General features: G+C 46.3%; 1 protein-coding gene across 1 annotated transcript in view; it reads right to left on the bottom strand.

Moving 5' to 3' along the window:
• The window catches only part of LTBP1 (latent transforming growth factor beta binding protein 1), a 1,238,788-nt gene that overhangs the window by 45,337 nt on the left and 1,173,436 nt on the right, over nucleotides 1-20,015 (bottom strand). Inside the window, exon 33 of the mRNA XM_085612185.1 lies at nucleotides 19,356-19,526. Coding sequence (XP_085468311.1) covers nucleotides 19,356-19,526 — 171 coding nt within the window. The remainder of the gene's footprint in view (nucleotides 1-19,355; nucleotides 19,527-20,015) is intronic.

Raw genomic sequence — 20,015 nt, 5'->3', positions numbered from 1 at the left:
GCACAAAAACAATCAAAATAGGCTTTTTCCTCTTTTTATGTGTGCTGCAAAGGGTCAAAAAGCCATGGATGTTGCTTGGAATGCCCCCAGCAACACCCATGGAACGCCCCTTTCACGCAGTTTTCTGTGTGAAAGGGGCACATATTTATGCGGCCATGAAAAGCCACGTAACGTGGCTTTGCGTGGCCTTATAAAGATGTCAGTGGCACATTGCACGACCGGAACGTCAATGAAGTGATGTTACGGCGGCACAAAAGTGCTGGTAGGGCCTTGTATATAAAAGAGAGCAGGAACAATGCAGTCTTGGGATCAATGGAGTGCTCCAGGCTTATAATGGCTGGTATAAGCCTGGAGCTCCAACATTCCAATGTTTCTTTGTTCACAGCTCTGGCTGTGAACAAATGCTTCAGGGAGCCTGAGGGGATTTGAATCCCCTTGCGCTCCCTGAAGGATTCGCTTTATTTGTTAGAACATTCTGCCCTCTAGTGGCAGAATGTTCTAATAGCCTTATAGCCCTTCGTAGCAGGGCTATACCGGCTTTTAAAGACCCTCTGCTTTGTTAAAGTCCCTCGCCTTCGGCTCGGGCCTTTAATGATGCAGCGGGCCTTTAATAGCCGGTATAGCCCGCTACGGCGGGCTATAAGGCTATATTAAACTATGCAAGGTTTAAATAAATTAAGGCATTATCCCCCCTGATCTTGTGAAATGTAACTATCTTATTCCTCTACCTTATGAGGGAGAACAAATTCAGCAAATTGATGATCTGGTGGACCTAGCAGTAGCCCCAGTCTTTTTTCAAAGAACAAAATATACCATTAATGCAAACATGAGATGTGGAGAGGATTTACTCAACCACTCTTACTTCGTAATATGTCAGATGCAATTTTCCTACTCTAATAATCGCTTAGGCCTCAAGCTGGCCACTATTTCTTATATGCTGTTAAATGAATGCTGCTATGTGACCTCCATGCTATGTGCGGCACATCTGACAAGTTGTGCTAACACCACATTGGATTCCGAGGCATGTTGTTTCACTATTCCCCATTGTAAGTATCACAGCAGACAAAAAAACAGGTCTAGTGAAGGTGTTTCGCGTGACATATTGACCTTGACAGTTATATGTAAGAGTCATTCCAGCCTTTTCTTCTCTTTCCATCCTGTGTGACTTGGCAATGCTATTGGTTAGTAAGGGCTCAGCATGGCGGACAGCCAAAAATCTTTTGAGCGACATGATACGGATGAATAGGGTTACCACTTCACTCCTCTTCACCGGGGACACCAATATGTCCAGTTCTGGGCTTTCATCCAACACTTTAATGTTTCGTAGCAGCTGTTGAAGCCACTTCACATGAATCAATTGAACTAATGTACCAGATCATAATGGTTTCTAAAAAGTAAGCTGAACAATGTAAAATATATTCTGTTCAGCGATACTCAGTCATCTGGCCACCCTACTGATGACGCAAGTCAACTTTCAAGCACGCGTGGTGAGAGTTGGCTTTGAGAAATCTTTCCGAGGGAGAGCCATCATGAAAATGTATGAGGGATTCACCTATAAGACGTGGCCTCATATACAAACGCAATTTATGGACTGTTTAGCAGATGGCTCTAAGTGGATGCAGACGGCTTCGCATCCTTTCCGATGTCTGGCGGCTTCTTCAGCAGGCGAGGAGGAGGGGAGGAGCGAGGTCTGCGAGTAGCAGAGAGGTAAGTCTCAGCTCAGCTGAACAGGATAGCATGCGCCCAGCTGTAGTTTCAATCACAGATCATTTCTCCTCTGCTGCAGCACTCGACATGCATGTTAAATACCCACACCAAGAAGTCCTAGAAATATATTTCCAGGGTCAGCGACAAATAAGGCAACACACAGAGTAAGCCATTTCAGCCCCCACCACAGCTCAAACAAGCACCGGGGAACTCCTGGCCCGGAGGTGTGAAAGCTCTCCTGCAAGCCAGGAGTATCTGCTTAACTGCCTCTGATTTATGGGCTCTTGCTGAAATTCTTTCGGCAGAAGAGTTTTGGGAGATGCTTGAAAGCCCCCAGTATGTGTACAGAGCTGTTCTTGATAACAAAAGGCTGTTGGCTATCTGACAAGCATGAGCATATGAAAGCAGCACTAAATATCAGCATCCCATTCCTTCCCAAGGAATGTAGGAAGGGCAGTAAAATCCCATGGTAGTCGAAACACACTCAATAATTCATTTGTGGAAGAGACTTTCATCAATTTTCTGAATACTTTATTAGGGATCTTGAAACAAAAATATGGGGTTCTTTGAGGAATACTTACATACTTTCACTTTTTGCCTGTGTCCTGGTTCCAGGGTAAAAATTAAAAAAAGACCTGATAAAATGCTCTGAGGGGGGTGAATGACCATAACAATCAGTTACAAGATAACTACCTGTCACCGAATAAACTGAGGGGCAGATTTACACGATAGTGACGCATCTATAGAGATGCGTCACTTTCCTTGCGCCACCCTAAAAAATGCTTGCGCCACCATGGATGCGCCGTATTTTCAATACGGCACATCATGGCGGAAGGATTGACAGATGCGTCAGAATTCTGACGCATCTGTTGGGCAAAAGACACGCATTGCTGGAGTGGTGTCGCAAGCACGACGCAACTCCAGCAATGCATTGTGTGGTCTATTCCCACTACACTGCATCACTCCTTACGCCTGCTTCAAGCAGGCGTAAGGTTTTGACGCAGTGGCGTCCTAAAAGTGACGCAGTGAAATCTTGTAGATTTCACTGTGTCACTTTTACGAGGCTTTCCTGCGTAGGAATGCCCCCCTGCATACATTATACCTGATGCAGGTATAATGTAGCACAGGGCTTTACAACGTGACGCATCTCCTTAGATGCGTCATGTTGTAAATAGGGCGCATTGTTTGCGCCACCGTTGAGTCAACAAAAGTGACGCAATGGCGGCGCAAAGAGGCGCAAGGGGCTTGTAAATCTGCCCCTGAGAGCTGTACTCTTGTAATGGGTCCTGCCCTGTGCTCACCCGCAGACAACCGCCACGGCCGGGCTGGGTCCAGAATTATTGTAAAAACAGTGCTCTAAATGTGCAGGTACTGACAGGTACTGAGCAGCTGCAGTTCTTTCATCTGAAACGGAAAGTACCAGCCCTCCACACATGCTTACAATACTTTTATACCCTCATTAACAGCAAGTCGGTGACTGGTGTGATATTTATCACACCTGAAAAAATCTGCCACCGCCTAGTCGGTATTTATTGGGACGATAAATACCACACAATTAAGTCTGTATTCATAGAGGTGATAAATACCACACAATTATGAGTTTTTGGGGAATAACATTCAGATTTGGTGCTTGCTGTTCCAAAATCCACATGTTTGGGTAAATATCAGGCATTATTGTTCCTACAGAGATCGGGAGGTTTGACCTGCTGACATTTATCTCAAAACTCCTAATTGCGATATGTGTGGGAAGAGCAGTCACCACTCATATCTCAATTAGCTGGGAAGTCATATTGAAGGCCATTAGGCCATATTATTATGAGTGCTGCGGTATGCTGTGCAATAATAATAACACGTGATAAATTCCAACACCAAAATGTTTGGATTTCATTGTGTGCCATAATTTTCACCCATTACAAGTTTGTCCTGAAAAATGGTGCATAAAATGTGGATTTTGGTAGTTACGCACTAAAATCCACATCTCAGAATTTTTCAGGCATATTTCTCTCCGACCTGACAAAATGTGTCCAGGGGATGTGTTTTTCATCAGACTGAATATTTTCCTGGGCCCACATAAGGCACACTTTTCCTGTTTGCACCATGGCGTTTCTTTAAATAGGTGCGCCGTGCACAAACAGGGGAATTGCACCCTCTTACACAAAATGCGCTGCTATCAGGGCAGCTGCAGTCTCGTGCTGCCCTGGGAGCAACGCACTCAAGTGAAATACCGAGCAGCTGCTTCAAAGCCGCTCCTTGTATCACTGTGCAGTTGGCAACCCACCTGCACTTCGAGGAGGGATTAGAGATTCCTTTGGAGGTGCCTGCTGGAGTGACTGCACCTGTCGCAAGGGTGTTTCAGTGGGGGTCCATGGGACTCTTCAGAGTGCTGCCATCAGAGGGTGCACTGACAGTGCACCACCCATTTTCGGGGGCCCACTTTCAGTGAGCCTCCTGACAGCTTATTTGTCTTTGTGCTGGTGTTCAAAATATGGCAGGGGCACAGAGACAACGCAGCCGTGAGGGGACCAGCCATCATCGCCCAGCCGTGAGGGGAACGGCTAACATCCTCCTATTGCCACTAACCTGCCGTGAGGTGAACGGCCAACGTAAAACTTCAACTCCCAGCAGCCCCGCAACTGATGCCTCCTCTAACGCTGCGACCCGTGCGCGGAGGCACGATTAGAACTCCACCGGCCTCCCGCAGAGTGGGACGCGCGTGGGCGTGCCCGGGCCATGCCTGGGTGAAGCCCAGGAAGAGGCAGGGCAGGGCCACCCCCTTTGAATTTCCCCCTGGACATCGCTGAGCACGGTACTGTGCACTCTACTTCATCCATCGTTGTGTCAGCTGTTCATAAGCTGCTAATAAGCGGCTGCTTGGTAGACTCGCCTCATTGACTCTGATGGTTCTGCTTCCTTCGGGCTCAAGGGGACTATATTTGCACCTTTGAATTATTACTTTGCTCTATTGGCCAGCCATCCTTTGTGGGGGGGTACACGTTTATCCACTGTTAGAACTTGGTTATTTTTTAGCACTAGTGGTCCCTGGGTATACATGATGGGGAAGAGGAAAACCATGGAAGGTGCTGGGGGAAGCGGGGCTTGCCGTGTAACAAAAGGGAAAAGGGCTAGGAAGATTCTAAAACACCCAGGTAGTAATTGTGTCCTTGACAGGAAAGACACTCTAATAAATGAGTGCGAAGGCATCTTAGAGGGTAATCAATCGATACCCCCAACCCTGGGGGACCTGGCTATTAGATCCCCTCTAAGCTCGAGAATAACCTGCCCCCCAATATCCCAACAATGTTCCAAAAGCCACCCCCTAAGAGGGCATCGAGCAAATCAAAAAAGCTAGCTTTTGCTGCCCAAGATACATCCCAAACCCATGCCATCACCCTTGCCAATATCAGCATCACCACAACTCAACAGGAACAAGAGCAAGAACCTGTAATCCCTTGCACAATTAGATTTCTACCTCTTCAAGGTGTCAGTGATGAGCATAGTGATAACGTGCCCTCACCATCATCCCTTGGGTCGGTCGACGCTACTGGAACGATTTGTATAGAAGATAAAACAGAGTCCACAGACACCCTTTTTATCATAAATACACTAAGAACAGAGTTTGGCACATTGAAAAGTATTATAGAGGCTCTTACCACCCTAGTTAGAACATTAATGAAAATGGACTTGCCTCGTAAAGAACATGATAACCCTGCACAAGTTCACCATCACCAGTCCATTAATAATGACCCTCAGCCACAAGATCCAGTACCTTCTAGTAAAAAATGTACTTCCTATGATTCAAATTCTCATCAATTAGCTACCTCGGCTTCTCTAACCCGAAAGTATGCCCCTAACGAGTCCTCGGCTTGGAGCACAAATAGACCCAATATTTCTATATAAGACAAGCTTAAGAGGTTAGCAACCCCATAGAATAACGCAATTAGACACATTGCTCAGCCACGACAAGCTCAACCCCATATCTATGAAAATCAAGATCAATTGCCCCCTCCAGCTGCTATGGCCAATACCAACTGGTCACAAACCCAAAAAATCTACATGACCAATGTCCCGTGAATTAATACTAAGAACGCCCATGAGAGTGAGGAATCCCTAATTAACAAGGTGACCCACTGGATACGTCATATTAGGGGATGCAGATCAGTGATCAGAGACGACATCCTAAGAGCACGGAGATGCCCCTCACCAACTAACCAACGAGATAACATCGAGATTATCCTAAAGGAAACCGAGATGGCAGAAAATCTCCTTGCTCTAGAATTTCGCACTTGTCCCCCTGATGGGTCGTCTATTCAATTTAGGCAGCTTCCCATACACGAGTTGGGCAGAACACTTAACACACAGGTATCATTACATTTAGCAGGCACGTCTTCCCTGGAGTCTAATGATTGACTACAAGAATCAGTTATCCTGACCTCCTCTAACTCCCAAACCACTCTATACAAAGTTCTCAATGCTTAGCATAGTAGGTGGGCAGTACCTTAACTTGACCTTCCTTTAGTCAAAAGATGGACACAGCAGGTACTCCAAATGAATTCTATTACCATGGAGTATGGTTTGAGGGCAACCAACGGTAGGTCACTATCTGATAAGCAAGGCGCTAACACCTACAATAGAGTTAGCTGCCTGTCCAGGATTGATTACACATGTGGGGGCACTTGATCGATATGCTAGTGGGTACAACTACAGAGAGTGAGCAAAATCCTCTGTGCCTAACCTTGAAACCCCCCTGGGAAGCAAATTATTACCACCAGAACACCCAACCCCAGGCAGTCACCAGAGATATAGTTCCATCAATTTGTAAAAAGTTCTTGAAATGGAAAAGGGTAGCCTTGAGCGAGGCAAAGATTGCTGTCATCAAACATGAATTGACAATCGTCACGGCCAAGCTCAAAGATGCGGCTTGTAGTGTATCAAGATCAATAGATGTACCTAGGGCCCAAATGCATACTGTTACTCAAATCAATGCATACTTTCAGGTCACAAACCAGAAGGAAAAACCTAGCAATTCCACCAAGGACAGATACTCTTGGTATAACAGAGACAGCAGGGAAAAAAGATCATCCCTGACGAAAGCCATTAAAGAGAAAACAAAATGCACATAAAAGCAGCCAGAAATTACTATAAAGCAGCCCAGCGAGAGGCAAAGGCAAACTGGGACAAATCACGTTGGGAGCAGCTAAAAGATGCATGCTCATCCAAGGACAACAATTTGCATTGGAAATTAGTTAGCTGGGGAAGTAGGACAGGTGCACGCCCACCCCCGAATCATATCACCAGCCAGACTTGGTACAACCATTTTAAAGGGGTTTACTCAGCAGTAGAGGCTAGCACGGAAGGGGAACCAGCTGGGACAAATGGGCTCTTAGCAGAGGAGGAGTATTTCACCATTCTGGAGGTGGAAGCCGCAATAAATAAAATTGTCCCCTCAAAAGCTGCAGGCCCGGATGGCCTACTTGGTGACCTATTGTTGGCTGACCCCAGTCCCTGAACACGCTACATCTTATCCTTAACAAATGCCATAGCCAATGGAGCACCGATCCCAATGTCATGGAAGTCTGCTGAAGTGGTCCCCATATACAAAAAGGGAGCAAGGGATGATCCCACCAACTACAGACCAATAAGTCTGATTGATGCTATGCAGAAGGTATTTGGCCGGATGCTTCTGCATAGGATACAGTCATGGTCTGAAGATGAGGATATCCTTTCCCAGTTCCAGGCCGGTTTTAGACCAAAGACCGGGACAATGGACCAAGTGTTCAGATTCCTTCTAATTTACTGGAAGGTGGTGGTGCTAGGTAAAGGCAGTCTCTACCTTGCATTTATCGATCTGAAGACTGCCTTTGACCTGGTTCCTAGATCTAGGCTATGGGCAACGCTTGGCGAAATTGGTATCCCCTCTTTTGTCCTTAATATACTGGTCCGGCTCCATGAGGGTAGCTTTGCCGAGGTCAGGTGGGGGGAACAGGGACAATTAACAGAGCGCATCCCTGTTAACAGAGGAGTAAGACAGGGCTGTGTTCTGGCTCGAACCTTGTTCTCCCTATATGTGAATGGGGTAGTGGATTTCCTCCTGGAGGAGCCAGCAGACTCGCCCACTCTGGGGGGGTAAGAAGATGCCAACTCTGTTGTTTGCGGACGACACTCTGTTGATATCTAAGGCCCCAGCAGGGCTACAATGCCTAATCAACAGATTTCAACTCTTTTGTGACAACAGGGGATTGGTCATAAATGGTGCTAAAACCAAATTTATGGCCTTAAACTGCCACAGATCATGCAGGAACGGACCTCTGCTAGGTGGGATTCCCCTTGAAAAGGTTGACACCTTTGATTATCTAGGTGTAAGACTTTCTGATAAAATGTCTTGGAGACCTCACCTATGCAAGATGCTGATGGTACACAAACGTGTGGCCGGAGTAATAGCGTAAGAACATCGCCTCTCCCATACTAGGCCTGCAGCTCCAGCCCTACAAATATCCGACACAAAGGCGGTTAGTGCTGCCCTTTACGGAGCAGAAGTCTGAGGATTTGACAAATTAGATGAGCTCTGCAGGTCAGAACATAAATTCCTAAGAAACCTAGTTACGGCACCCAAAAATATCCCCCTTACCCCGCTGCTATGAGACATGGGTAGGCGGTGAATAGAAGATGTAGCTAGGCTACGTCCCTTACTTTTCTAAGCTCGCATTAGGCAGACCCCTGAGCTCTCTCCCTATGCAGAAGCCCTCACCGAGCTCACCCGCCTAGACACTGGGGGGAAAATAGGCTGGATACATGACATTAAGAAAATGCTGTTAGCTATAGGACTTTGTGGCTGCTGGGCTAGCCAAGAACCCCCAAGGAGAGAGGAACTTAAACGCCCATACTGGGAATGGGTGGATCAACGAGAAATCAGCAGGCCTAATGTGGGCAAACTGACAACAGAATTCTACTCCCACAAACAAACTAGGTATTTTGAGCCCTACCTTGACTTAATCAAGGCACCAAGAAATAGAATACTGTATATGCATTTTAGGTATGGATCCCTCCCTGTTTGCGAAGTGACAGCAAAATGGTCTGCAAGCAGCGGGAAAAATTACCCAAGTTGCAAGGCCCTGACAGACAGCATTGCCCACTTACTGTTTGCTTGCCCGGCGTATAAAACACCACGGGCCAAATGGCTGAAACCGCTTTCCCGGCAGCTTGGCACACGGGACCACCACACAGCTTTACGCATTCTCAAGTCCGATTCTAGGCCCTTCTTTTCCTGCTGCGTAGCGAAGTTCTTGGGTCAAGCCTGGCTTATAAGATGGAAAGCCCTCTCGAGATAGATACCGTTTTTATTGTATATAGGTCAACAGGGATTTTAAGGTCATAATAGTACTGTTGTTAGAATTATTATGCACAAGCACATTACATTTCAAATTTTCGCTATCAGACTAAGCAAATGCAAAGCCTTTTTAAGTATTGTATCACTGCCTACATACAATGATGAAATATTGATTATTTTTATACTGGTTTTTAGGATAATTATCTTTTTATCTATCATTGTTACTCTCCTTTTATTAATATTTTTAACACAATACATGTATTTCTGACAAAAGGTGCCAATCGATTAGCTGGCTGCACCAACGTCCATGCTAATCGAATATGTTGTATATTTGCAATTTCTTTTTAAAACAATAGTAATGTCATTTTTTTATTTGTAGCTTTTATGACATTTTTGTCGAAATAAAGCTTAAATTGAATTCTTTTGTTTGCCTGGGACCATGTCCCATGCAAATGAGTAAATGCATTCCTGAGATATTACCAGCGTTACAGATGGGGCCACACGAGCATCTCTGTCATTTTCTGTAATACAAAGTCCCCCGGGGTGTGCAAACCATGTACACATGCACATTGCATCCCCGGAGCACTTCCTGTAATACGACCCTGGGCATGATATATTCTCCACAATTTATAAATCCAATATGTGTTGCAACTGAAGTTGCTGAACATATCGGAATAACAGAGAGCAGAATCAGCACCCATAGAAAGAGAAAGTAGCAAGGAGAAATAAAGGTATTTCTCCTCATTACATCTATCTTGGAAGGTGTATCTTTTTGGCACCGTACCAGGTTTACCAGTTCCGGGATGCATCAAAAACCATGCAAGTTGCGTAGGAGCACCCACTCATCGCTCATGGAACACCTTTACTCCAGATTTATGGAGGCACTCCGGCCCACGTAAAGTGGCCTTACATGGCTTCATAAATCTCATTGAGGACTTGCATCACTCTTGCACCACCTTGCATGGTGCAAGAGCGTCGCAACTCTGCTCGTACATATGCCCCAGGGAGTCTGGGATAGTGAGTATCTGTACAGAGTACCGACACCTACTCTACAGCCAGAAACACTCTGTCTTTGTGTGCGCCTGCGAGATACAGCGCTCTGCACATTCTCAAAGAATGAGACTCACCCACCTATTTGTGACAGAGTGGTATCTCCCATAGCTCTTTTTTTCTTTTCAACCTGCAACCTCACTGCCTCTGGGGATTTTTATGCTATGATATGCTAAATTTAGCTGAATTACTTACGTTGTGAATGTACCAGTAGGTCGCAGTCAACCACTGTGTTGTGTAGAGCAGGGAAACCTGTAGCGTTGGAAAAACTACAATTTCATTGTTTTTTCAGCTGTGGTCAGGTAGTTTCCAGTTACTCAAAAGTAAATGAGGATGTGTCCTTTAAAAAAGATCACCCCTCATTCCTTAACCACACTTGCGGTCCTTAACATTTTGAACAGGTGCAGGCACTGAGCCTTGGATAGCACAGTGACTGGTGTGCATGAACTCCAAGCCTCTTCTTAGAGGTTGCTACTTGTGTGCCTTTCTAGAGCATAGTTAGTTATGCTGTGATGAGGCTGCTCCAGGTTTCCAAATGACAGCAGTAGAAGCTTCAGCTTCCTGACCTGAATAAGTAAGAAAGGCGTCAGAACTCACATATCTCATCAACCTATATATTCACCTCAGTGACTTAAGTACACACTCCAAACATCTGTCTGTAACCTGCATGCCACTCATGACTTAACTGTACACATTCTGTGAGCAATGAAAGCTAGTACTAGTCTGACAAAACAAATCTGTTCTGCGGGAAATGGAAGACTGTATGTATTGTGTTCTATGAGAGAGAGAAGCTTGCTTTGCTACTGCCATATTGTCCCAGTTCTGTGAGGAAGTAAAGCTTAAACTACTGCTGCCTGTCATGTGATGGATAAAAGCTTGTCCTGATGCTTCTCTGGTTGTACCCATCCTCTGATGTTGGGAAGCTTGCACTGTTTCTGCCTAAGGTTTTACCTGTTCTCCGAGTGTTTCCAATGTTGTTACCACATGCACATGCATAACATGCTCAGACCAGTCAGAAGCTTTTGTTGGACTACGGGCAAAAACTAGTGGATAGGAGCCTGACCCAGAAACTCTGGTTTCAATCACATCTTTTCAGCTTCACAAAACTGTGTGATACTGGACAATTACCTTTTCCCCCTCTAATTCCTTTTCCATGATCATCACATTTGAGAGCACCTTGCAATAATTCAGGTCAGGATGTGCAGTGTACAAAAATCTTCTCTTGTATGCAATTTAATTAACAATAATATTGCTTAATCTATAATCGCAATAAAGACTTTGTACAGGTGGCACAAGACAATTGGCTTGCCTCTTGGGTCACCAATATATTTGTCATCAAGGCAGAAGGGGGAAAGAATGTGATGCCCATCCAGGATCTGAATTGCACGTCTATTCAGGAAACCTGTTTTCAGTCCTGGCCTCCAAGCTTAACCAGACAGTTGTGGATGTACACTGTACAACAATCTCTCTTGTGTGTGGTGTAAAAGACCATAATGGTGTTCCATATATCAAAAAAATGCTTATAGTGGATAAACAAGACAGCAGACTTGTCTCTTTAGTCAATAATAAAACTGTCAAAGCAGCAAGGTTGTGGTTGAAGAATTCTAATAAAGGCCACTCAGTGCAGTGATATAATCTAAGGTGCTAAGGTGAAACATTTGAAAAGAAACTTTTTTATGTAAAGATTGGTACCTCAGCCATAAAGTGAAAGTAAGCGACACTAGGGCAGAAGGTCCAGGATGAGTTAAGAGCTGTTCTCCTCTGCCTCCACGGTGATGCTTTTCCAGACAGGATGCAACAAAGACGGGGATACTGTGAATTATGGGACTCGGCCATCACTGCCACACTGCAACTGCCCAATTGGCACTAGTCAGGCATGAGATGCTTTGGTGGTGGGAATGAGGTTCGCCGTCGCAAGGTTTATGAACTCCTGTGTCATACACGAAGTCAGCTGCAAGTGTGGTTTGGCAGCATGGGCATGGCCTATTTACAGCGACTTCCCCTGCAAAACATGCTGCACTTGCTGACAGCCTTGCCAAAAACACATTGCAATGCGTCTTTAAGGAGTAGGACCAGAGGAAATTTGCCCAATCGCTCCTAAACCCCATATGAGACTGGTGAACGTGTCCTATGAAGCAGGGATTGTGTCACAATATTTAATGTGGGGTTCTTATATTCCTAAGAGAGTCACCTGAACCCACAGGGGCAATATTTGAGTACCACAACATGTTGATGGAAAAAAGAAATAGGGTCAGTTGCTTGGCCCTCCTGTTTTTAATCCTTTGGTAGGTAGACAAGAGTAAACAACATTTTAGCTCATCCACATACAATTTAATATATGACTGACGGTATAACAAAGGCAGAACATAAATGTTGACATAAGTGACACAGCCACACCCAAACAAGGGAATCCATAACTAAGAGACTTACAACCAGTGAACAGCAGTATTCTTGAATGCTTCCTAGTGCAAGATATGGAACTCACTAATGAAGCCTACCACACTAGGTAGTGGAGTTTTCCAGTGGCGTAATGAAAGTTGAGGGGGCCCACCTGCAGCTCGTGGCACCCCCGCACCGCGGGGGCTGCAGGGGCCTGTGTTACGCCCCTGGAGTGTTCATCATCCTGTAAGAGTCCATGAATGTATGTCAATTCTATAAGAGGTTTGGCTGTTTCTTCGTGGATGTTTTGTACTTCTTATGGTTTATGCAAATTGTACAACAGCCTTTAACTCCTCTCATTCACTCCTTGGTGTGTTAGCTATCTGTGTTGTACCTGTCCTGCATGTGTGAGAGAATCATGCCCTGTTCCTTCTACTAATGCCACCTATCTTTAACTTTTTACTTCTGTTATGGAATATTGCACTGCTGCGATACGGCTATACCTTTATTGTGTAGAGAAGCTTGGTACAAAAATGTCTACTACATATGAGAAAAATGTTCCACATTGCCAATGCTTGTTTTAATGTATGATGGGAGAGAAAGAATGAACTCTCACAAAATATTTGTGCAGAGTTTGCTTTTGGATTTACACGTCGAATAATTTTATTTTTTTAATGTAGTTGGCCACCTGCTGACATGTTCACTTTGAAAATTTTTAAAACATAGCTAACAAGCGGTCAATTCTGTCATTTTAGTCAACAGCAAATAGTATACTGAGGTTTTGTGCCGATGTTGAAATTGTTAAAAGCAAAACTACGAGCCCCACAATGCAACATTCTGCTGGGAAAAAACAGATGATGGTATCATATTTGTAGCACTAAAGCGCAGAATTATGAAATGCAAAATACATTTGTGTTCCTGACTTTCTACGTTTTTTTCTTGCAGGCAATCACTGGTTAAAACAGCACTCCGGGTGAGCGGACAGAATCACCTTTCAGATGCAAATGCAAGCATCTGGCTGCTAATGGGCGAACTTAAACACTCCTTAGAAAACCCACAAACGGTGTCATTTGACACAAGATTGTGAGAAGCAGTATTAATCGTGTCCATAGACACGCAGAAAGGAAAAACAATGTCTTGTTGCCGCTATTCCGGAACACTTCCTTTGCTTCGATTTTGGTGCAATTTTGATGGTACATTTACAACACTACTATGACGCATCGCGCGCTGAAGTTCAGCATGTAAAGTTGCAGGGCCCGAGGCCCTCATGCATGTATAATGACCACACGGACACACTTAGATAGATCGTAGAACTGGCCCAGGGCACGTGTGCCCGGACCCTTTTATTGCCAGGGTCACCTGACCGGTGGCGCCTGTGTTGGATGGGTGTGGGGTGAAGTGTTAGACAGCCCTCAGGGAGTGGTGGGCACATTGGAACACTAGAACAGTGATCAGCCGATCGATACATCCCTCCCAAACTTTATTCAAAACTTGAAACAAATAAAGACCAACCTGTGGGAGAGAATAAACACAATAAAACACAATAACCGAAACTTCCAATGAGTCTCTTGAGCTGCGTGCAAAATAAAGACGATGGTATAACAGCAACTTGGACCACCAGTCCACTTTAGCACAGTTCATGTGTGCTCTGCGGGTCCGGTCTCTATCCAACTCTGGGCGTGGAAGTTGTTCTTACAGTCTTTCTTGACATCGCTCTCATGGTGGCAAAACAGGTAGAGTGATGGTGGATTAAATGGATGTTGCTTTCCACCACCAGTCCTGGTTGTCGTGGTTTCTCCACACAGGCGGCATGACTTCTCTTTACAAACGGTGGAGTACTTGCAAAGCATCCCTCTCACCAGGATGCTCCTCTCGCAGGTGTTCCCCTCTCACGGTATGTTCCAGAGGCCCTCCTCACCAGGTTTCCATTGGACTGGTGCTTTTCATCGTGTCGCTCCAATGCAACCCTCTCGATGTGTGGAGAAAACGCTTCGAATCCCACCGTTATGTCCTTAGCTCCACCTGAAGGTAGTTGTTGACTCCTGTCTTTTCACATGAGATCTTCGTCCTCCTGGGACCTGCAGAAGCACTGCTGTGGATCCATCTCTCAGGAGATGGACCCACTGCCCCCGGTGTCCCTGAGGCCTTTGCCCCTTGAATATCCACGGTCTGGTGTGGAGTGGTCAGTTCCTCGTCTTCAGGACGTCCAAGCACTTTCGCCATCCAGTCTCCTGTTCAACCCCAAAGGTAGGTGTTATGAATGGTCCAGCCTGCTCACCTCTGTAATCACCAGGTGGTCTGAGGACTCGTAGGTAGGTGTTTTCTCCGAGTGCCACCGATGTTCTCTCCAGGCCTTGTGCTCCGAGTTTCTCGCACGTGTCACCTTTGCCTTCTGGTGTGCAAGTTGTCATGTCACACACTCCTCTCTACTCTTCTCTTCTGCTTCAACTTTCTTCTTCATGTTGGCGTCCTGCCACTCAAACTTCTCCTTCCTTCTTCTGCATTTCTTCGTGGTGGCGTCATGCCACTCAAACTTCTCCTTGTTCCTTCTTTCTTTCCGCGACGTGGTCCAGTCCCATCTTCTTGCTCGTCTTCACTGACCAGGCCTCCCCATGTGACGTGCACTTCACATGGGTCTCCCTGGTCTTGTCCTACCCCTAGGACAATGCATTCACTTCCTTCGGTGACCAGACCTGTTGTTGTGACCTTCTTCGGTTCATTACTTCTGACTTCAGGTCAATCTTGTCAGACCTCTCTTCGGTCCTCTTCTTTGACCTGTCCTTGGTCCTCTTGTCAGACTGGTCATCTTCTATCTTCTCTGACCTCTTCTCAGGTCACCGCTTCTCTTCAGACCCCTGGAAGGTCGTTTTTTCTGACCTCTGGCAGGTCATATCTTCAGACCTCTGGCAGGTCGTCTCTTCAGACCTCTGGCAGGTCGTCTCTTCTGAGGGTGCTCTCCAGGCACCTCGACACCACCAGGACATGGCTCTCTTGTTGCAACCTCCTCTCGGGCCGGCTTTACAGGATGAGTCACGCCGTGTGATCACCTGGCTTACTCACTCTCAGGCTCCATCCTGTACCGTCCCTGTCTGGGGTACATCTTCTGCGCAATGTTGCTCCTTGCGCTCTTTCTTCTTCCACTTGCGGTGGCGTCCTTTTGCCACTGGACGTGCATGCTGCCCATTTCCCCTGTCCTCCATGGACTTGCTGCCTTCCCTTCTGGTGGCAAGATTACCAGTGACCCTACTTGCTGCGGTGACCCCCTGTGGCCACTAGGCGTCATCGCAGGATCTTCACCAGTCCTGGTAATTTCTGTCCTCACGGTTCCCTTCTTGCCGTTGTCCTCCTCACTGTCAATGGGTTCGCCGCCACTGTTCCTGCATTTGCTTTGTGCTCCTTCTCCAAACACACACATGGATCTGCATGTCCTGGTAGTCTTCACGGTGTAGTGACATTGGGTTGTAGTCTGTTCTTTCTCTGCATGCTTATCTGTGACAGTCATATCATCCATCAACAGCTTTCATCCTCAGCAGCAGTTCCAGAGCTGTGTATTTTATTCATTTTTCTCAGGAAAATCACAAACGTGGCTACCTCTCCCCTGGCCTCTGATCATAGGCCACAACAGTCAAACTCTATGCTGCAACTCTGTCCTTAATAAGGTGTGCAGTCAAAATATCGATTTTTTTATATCGACCTACACTAATATCGATTTTTTTATATCGTATGGACAGAATATCGATGTCAAGAATATCGGTGACCAGAATATCGACCTTAAGGTAAGTAAGATCGTTTTTTTTATATCGAAGTAAGTAATATCATTAGCAAAAATATTGTTGTTAATAATATCGATATTTATATTAGTGGTATGTATTTTTGTATGTATTTTATATGTATGTTTAACATTTTTTGCGTCAATATTTCTGTAGGTCGATATTCTGACCTTCGATATTCTGTCAGTGATTCCTTGCATTAAGTTTTATTTATTTACTTTCTTTTTTTTTCAATGGGCGCCTCTCGGCTGTAGTTGCTCCCACGCCCGTCAGCCCTCGTGTGCGTTGGCTCTGGTCAGTGAAGGGCGCCAAGCTGAGATTGTTCCTGCAGCGCTCCTTAGGCTTCAGCAGCTTTACTCACACTGTGGGCCACACTTCACTGCCCCTTCACTCTCGCGGCCGCTCCTGCTGCTCTCTTGCAGTTTCGTTCCGCCAGGCTATGCTGGAACCGAGCACCATGCTGGCGCGGCCTCTCATCAGCCAGCCGCACCTCCACATATGGCTGCTTCCCCTGACACACACCGGCTGCTGGACTCCATAGGAGGACTTCGTCTTTCCCACAGTACGTTTCAGTTCAGTTTTTTTCTTATTGTTTCAATTGCGAGCAGGGCCCTTGCCACCACACTGCACAGCGGCCTTCTCAACCACTTTGACATTACGGCAGCGGCACTCCCACTGTTTTTTGTACAATGCCAGTGGCGGGGGAGGGTGAAGCACCCGGGCTTCCTCAGTCTCTGGGAGTTTCTTCTCCTATTTTTCATTTATGCGGCAGCCAGTCGCGTGCTTATCTGATTACTCCCGCCCCTCGCAGCCAACACTCTCGCCTGTCGTTCGTTCTTCCTTCGGCCCGACTACTTCACTGCACCCGCGCGGGCTCACCTCATGCCCCGCGGGCTTTTAGGTTGTCCGCATGCGGGGTGGTCTCCCGCTCCATTTTTCTTTTTCAATCGGGGCCTCAGCAGGTTGGTGGCAGGGGTCACGCCACTGTCTCCCTCCCTCGCCACGCGGTCTCTCCGCGTTCTGTGTGCCGCCACGTCATTGCGGGCACACCAGGTGCGGGGTGGGCTCCCGCTCACCTCCTTCAGGCCCAGGGCACTTCACATGTCCTGCGGGCCGTTAGGCGCATCCTGTGCCAGCTTATATGGGGGTGCTTTCGACACAGGCATCACTACTCCCTTTCGCCAATCTTTCGGCCTGCTGCACGCACAGGCACAGCCCCCTCGTTGACAATGTAAAGTTGCAGGGCCCAAGGCCCTCGTGCATGTATAATGACCACACGGACACACTTAGATAGATCGTAGAACTGGCCCAGGGCACGTGCGCCCGGCCCCTTTTATTGCCAGGGTCACCGGACCAGTGATGCCTGTGTTGGATGGGTGTGGGGTGAAGTGTAAGCCAGCCCTCAGGGAGTGGCTGGCACATTGGAACACTAGAGCAGTGATCAGCCGATCACTACACAGCACATGCTGCACGTGCTGCCCCGCGAGTGCCTTCAGTGCTTATTCCTCAGACTAATGGGATGGGGAAAAACCGAGCCCATTCGACTTTAAAGGGCTGAGAAGTCAGGGCCCTTGAATGCAATTGCTGGTCTTCATTTTTCCATGCATGCATTTGAATAAATATTGTTTTAATATGAATACGTTAAAAATATAAAGCACGCTGATTCCAGGTAGAACCATCACATGCCATTCTCCAAAATGTAGAGCAAGCTACATACACTGTATCAAAGCGGTGGTTTCTTTTAGCCGTAAGTGCACCGGTGTGAGACTCCTGTTGTACCGCCGTGGACCGTTTTGGGCAATCATATTTGCTGAATGCGTCACTTGTGGCCATGCTGGTTGGCTGAAATGACATAATTTGCAAGCCATCCTGTGCCATGCCAGGTGAGCAGGTGCCCCTAATAATCCTCCTGGGGAAGGGTTGCATGGTGGAATATCCCAAATTCCACAAATGTGCTGTTCAGGGCAGATAGCGGTATGAAAGCGACTACCAGTTTTAGCCTCTACAAATAATGCAGCTGCTTTTCATTGAGTACTTTTGGAGAATACACACGCACCTTTTTACCACAGGAAATGTATTTCTCCATGGTGCTGAGACTGGTTAGGTCCGGTCCCCACATCGTGAGTATATTGTCACACCCTTGAACCCACAAGGATAGTAAAACAAACCCATACATACATGTGCACACAAACATGTGCAATGGCACACACACAACTTTTTACACAGGAAATGTGATTCTCCATGATGCAGTTAATAATTTATGTCTAGTCCCCTAAGTGTGATTGTATTGTCACAGCCTAGTCACCATAAGGATAGTAACATAAACACACGTGCACCGACACATGCGTATGGACGCATGCACGCTTACACAAATACACAAACTTTTACCACAGGAACCGTAATCCTCCATGGTGCTGTGCCAGGTTTATGTCCTGTCCCCACAGCGTGAGTATATAGTCACACCCTGGAACCCAAAAGGATAGTAAGACAAACCCATACATACATAAGCACACAAACATGTGCAATGCACACACACTACTTTTTACACAGGAAATTTAATTCTCCATGATGCAGTTAAAGATCTATGTCTAGTCCCCAAAGTGTGATTGTATTGTCACAGCCTAGTCACCATAAGGAAAGTAACACAGACACAAATGCACAGACACATGCGCATGGATGCACGCACGCACAAATACACAAACTTTTACCACAGGAACCGTAATCCTCCATGGTGCTGTGGCTGGTTTAGGTCCTGTCCCCACAGCGTGAGTATATAGTCACACCGTGGAACCCAAAAGAATAGTAAGACAAACCCATACATACATAAGCACACAAACATGTGCAATGGCCCACACACTACTTTTTACACAGGAAGTGTAATTCTCCACGATGTACTTAAAGATTTATGTCTAGTCCCCAAAGTGTGATTGTATTGTCACAGCCTAGTCACCATTAGGATAGTAACACGGACACACGTGCACAGACACATGAGCATGGGCGCACGCACGCACGCACAAATACACAAACTCTTACCACAGGAACCGTAATCCTCCATGGTGTTATTTAGGTCCATGTAAAGAAACGTAGACCTTAAAAAACACAAAGCCCAACCTGCAACCAGTTACCTGAGTTCTTCATGGGGCACAGGGCGCACTGCATCCCCCAGGCCTCGCCGTACAGGCAGCAGCACTCCGAGTAGCTGGTCTGTTTTCCAACCAGAGGCCGGCTGCACACAAAGTCGTCGCTCAGGTGTTGCCAGCAGAGGTCCTGGAAAACTTCGCTTTCCTCTGTTTGCTCTGGGGGAAGAGAAACGTTACAGCCAATCACTTGCTGGTAGACATTCAGCGGCGTCAGCAAAGCAACATCTGTTGGTAATGTTTCATTTTCTGGGGAGCTCACAAAGTTTCACACATTAAGGGTGCTGCTTTAGGGCAGCGTTTGGGCCTTCTGTTACTGAAAGAAGAGCTGGATGGATGGACAAATGAAACGTGTGAACCTTAAGTCAACACCAGGTCAACATACTGGCCAGCTCTTTGTTAGACGCCTCCATAGAATATAAAATAGAAGGCATTTGCAGAATAATTCTCAGTTTATTGAACTTTAATGATGACGCTGGTTTTCAAAGACAGTGAAATAGTTTATAATTAGAGTGTACAATGATACAGCAGGCAGGGTAACTAGCAGAACAGATGGGCTAAACTGGCTTCTCCCTTCATTTTTGATATGTCTATTTATCTTTGTAAAATCATTTAAATAACCACATTCTTTCCAAATTACCCACATCT

The sequence above is a fragment of the Triturus cristatus genome, chromosome 6, assembly GCF_964204655.1.
Source record: "Triturus cristatus chromosome 6, aTriCri1.1, whole genome shotgun sequence".
Lineage (NCBI taxonomy): Eukaryota > Metazoa > Chordata > Amphibia > Caudata > Salamandridae > Triturus > Triturus cristatus.
The sequence above is the reverse complement of the archived record's forward strand: the minus strand, read 5'-3'. Positions and strand labels throughout refer to the sequence as shown.